Below are 3519 nucleotides of genomic sequence, written 5' to 3'. Positions count from 1 at the left end.
ACAACATCATGTAATAAAACATAACAATAATTTAATTCATTTCAAAAAATATTATGTTTTATTGAGAGGAAGATTGTGAAAGTATAGACTTCTCATGTCGTAATTGGGACGTCAAATCCCAAGAACAACCAGTCTACTACGACTTTTACTAAAATGTACCTATACTCTATTGTAATTGAATAATAGAATAGTCTATTTAAAGAATGCTCTAATGTATTTACTTGTTTCCAAAAAAATCCAAATTTGAATTCGCAATATTATCTGTTTAAAATGTATCCTGCAACTCTATTTAGAATTATATGAGTAACAGTAAAAATATATAAAGGGTTTGTTTGAGCATTTAGTAGATAATTAATTGTTAATTTCGACAACCCTGAAAAGAAATTTGAGTAAAATAATCCTTTGATTCGGTAATAGAGTGTAATTTTATAGTGTTGTGTCATGTTCGGAAATTACGTTTGATTATTTTTTATAATGCAAGCGTTTTTATAGCTAAAACCACCGTCTTGTTATACCTTCACGATATCGTAGCAATTCTAATATAAATACTAATACAGACATACTTAATCCTGTTAGAAGGACAACAAAGGCACCACAAATTTCATGTAAGGAGAGGTCACTAAATTTGTCCTCAATTTTTAACGTAAAATGATGTTTAAGTGTATGAGCAGTTGGCAAGACCTTTCGAACCGCTTCATTCTCCCAAAAATATTGTAGTCCGCTTTCACTAATACTATATAGTAAGTTATCAAACTTAACTAGTATTGGAGATCCTTTCTGAAACATAAACCCGCCAGGAAAACGAAATAAACTTTCTTCCATTACATGTAAGCTCTTAAAGTTCTTATCAGTTAGTGTATCTACATTACAAATGTACCCAGAAGGTAATTTTTCACCTATTACAGCCACATGGCCAGTATCAACTAAGGTATTCAACTCCTTGGTACTTTTGACTAATATATGTCTTTCACTGATAATTTTCAAGATGTCATCTCCTTCAGAGAGCAATTCAATCCAAAATCCGGAATCTACTGCCCATTTTATGTCTGACACAACAAACTCTTCTAACGTATCTATGAAGTCTCCATATAATGGGATAGTTAGGTACGATATGAGATTACAATTATAAGCTGTAACCAACAGCATGGACGCCATGGAAAACCATGTTACCAAATGTCTAATGGCTGAAATATCGGAGTCAGAAACTCCAAGTCCAACTGTGATGCTAATGGCATACATAATTACATCAGAAAATTGGAAATTCAAATTTTTAACACTAAACATCCTCAAATTAAACAATAAATAGAAAATTACAATAAATGAACATGAAACAAAAACTATGAAACTTAACACAGCTAACCAACCTGAAAGTGAGAAGGGAAGAAACACTGACCATAAGTTGATTAGGCGTTTTGGTTTTGGGGTCAGCAAATGAATACTGGATTCAACATACGGAATAGATATATCAAAGTTATGGTATAGCTGAAGATACATATATTCTCCAGGTACCACAGCTGAATACTTAGAACTTTTAACTTTTCCATACAGGGATAACACTGAGTCGTTATCAGTTACAGATCCCCATTCATTATCACAATAGTACACTTCCCATGTGAAGTTCCATCTTTCAGCAAATGCTAACATTATTTGATAGTCGCTACCATCCCAATTACCTTCAAATTGTATTGTGTACGGAGCGTATTGATGAAACAATAAATTTAGTGATTTACCACTTAAATCCAACTCTTGACTATAAATATCAACTTCAGAAGTTAAAGAATCGTCCTTCCACACAGATACTTTCTCAAACGTTTCTGGTTCTAAATTATCACCTATTTTGGTCGTAAATATCGTAAAAGAAGTGGATTCAGTTATATTTTCAGTACTTTTAGGAGTTATCACATACGAGTAAGGAAATAGCTTCATCCATTTGTGATTAAGTATAGTTTGAAGTTCTTTATTAGGGTCAGTAATGATGATGTATCTTGTTGTTCGGTTTTGGATGATTGTTTTAATTGCTTTGTAAATAAGATAATATGCTTCGGTAATATTCGTCAGAAAAAGAACAAATATACCGCACTTTAAATTCATGGTTTTAACAAAAAGTTTTAACTTGTTGCTTTTGGTAGTTTCTGTATCCCACATTAGTGAAATATAACTCATCTTGTTTGATATTTCTTTTAAGAAATCATCTGATACATGTGAATGTCTATTGCTTTGTATTATTGTTATACATTCACTTTGATGTCCGTGTTTATAGATCAATGTTGTGAGAAGATTTCTTAAGTTTTTATTGCCTTTTTTCACATTACCAACCTCAGAATAGCCGTCCTTAACTATGTAGAATATGCTTATCAAGTACAAAATATTCATTCTCTTTTTACAAAAATCAAACAATAATCTGAAAAAGAAATAAACATGTCAATATATCAATATAGTTTGGACAACACATAATAAATTATCTATTTATAGTAATCCCTTCTGACAATCTGTTTTATCGTCAATATGATTGTCAATAGAAACAAAACTAGTTAAGATGTTGTCATACATTTTTGATTATTTTTTCTGTATTCGTTAAGCTATTTTACTCCATAGTTACTATGCCTGTGTAAACATTTGTTATAGCGTTCAAAAAGTTTTGTATACCCACATCGAAGAAATCACTCGCCTATTACCGAAGCCAATCTTCAAAGGCTGTTTTCGTTTCGGTTATTGACTGTGCTTGTTGATTCTGTTAAAATACACGCGGACATTGTGTCCCACCATGTCTTGGGTAAGAAGCGACACCAGTTACAGTCATAGCGTCAGTGTCGCGAAATTGAGCATATGTTCCCCTCATTATATTGCTCAAACTCAAGAATTGATCAGATCTTTTAAATGGGAACTACTGAACAATCCTCCGTAGTATAGCTCGCACCTTAAACCAAGCGATTATCATCTGTTCTCCTACTTGAAGCAATTTCTAGCTGGCGAACGGTTTGACACCAATGACGAAGGGCTTCGGTTATAGGCGAGTGATATCTACGACGTGGACATACAAAAACTTGATAAATCCTATGATAAAAATTTAAACAAACATGTTTATTATGTAAAAATTAGCTTAATGTGTACATAGGAAGAAACCAGAAACGTGTGCTACTATCTTTACCAAGTTTGTTTCTATTGACAATCGGACCTTACTTAAAAATAGATCTGATATAACTGATAAATTGTTTCAAGTTTCCATGTAACATTTAGCAGATTAACACACAAATTAGAGATATTCATTTAACTTGGTGCTCACAGATCTCAGTGTAACTCGAGTTCACTCAAACTCTTGCTTATCAAAGTCACGTACGCTCGAACTCAAACTATCTATTCATAATTTAACTTACGTTCGCCAAGCTGAATGGGTGGCTGGCACGCCTACAATCATTTGATTAGTGTCGAAATTCAATCAACGTTGCCAGATTGGGCTACAAGTAGCGAATTGGGAGACATTTTAAATGCCCTTTCTACTAAAATTTCAAATCGGGCGAC

General features: G+C 32.9%; 1 protein-coding gene across 1 annotated transcript; it reads right to left on the bottom strand.

Moving 5' to 3' along the window:
• Positions 1 to 492: 492 nt before the first annotated feature.
• LOC145685663 (uncharacterized) lies at positions 493 to 2091 on the bottom strand. The gene is made up of 2 exons (XM_081758055.1): positions 1394 to 2091; positions 493 to 1285 (listed from the first exon to the last, which is right to left on the bottom strand). Exons 1-2 carry the CDS (start codon positions 2089 to 2091, stop codon positions 493 to 495), a joined length of 1491 nt encoding a protein of 496 aa, XP_081614181.1.
• Between the last annotated feature and the right edge of the window lie 1428 nt (positions 2092 to 3519).

This window comes from Thermobia domestica, chromosome 5 (assembly GCF_964235325.1).
Source record: "Thermobia domestica chromosome 5, izTheDome1.hap1.1, whole genome shotgun sequence".
NCBI lineage: Eukaryota > Metazoa > Arthropoda > Insecta > Zygentoma > Lepismatidae > Thermobia > Thermobia domestica.
This window is presented reverse-complemented; position numbering and strand designations above follow the sequence as displayed.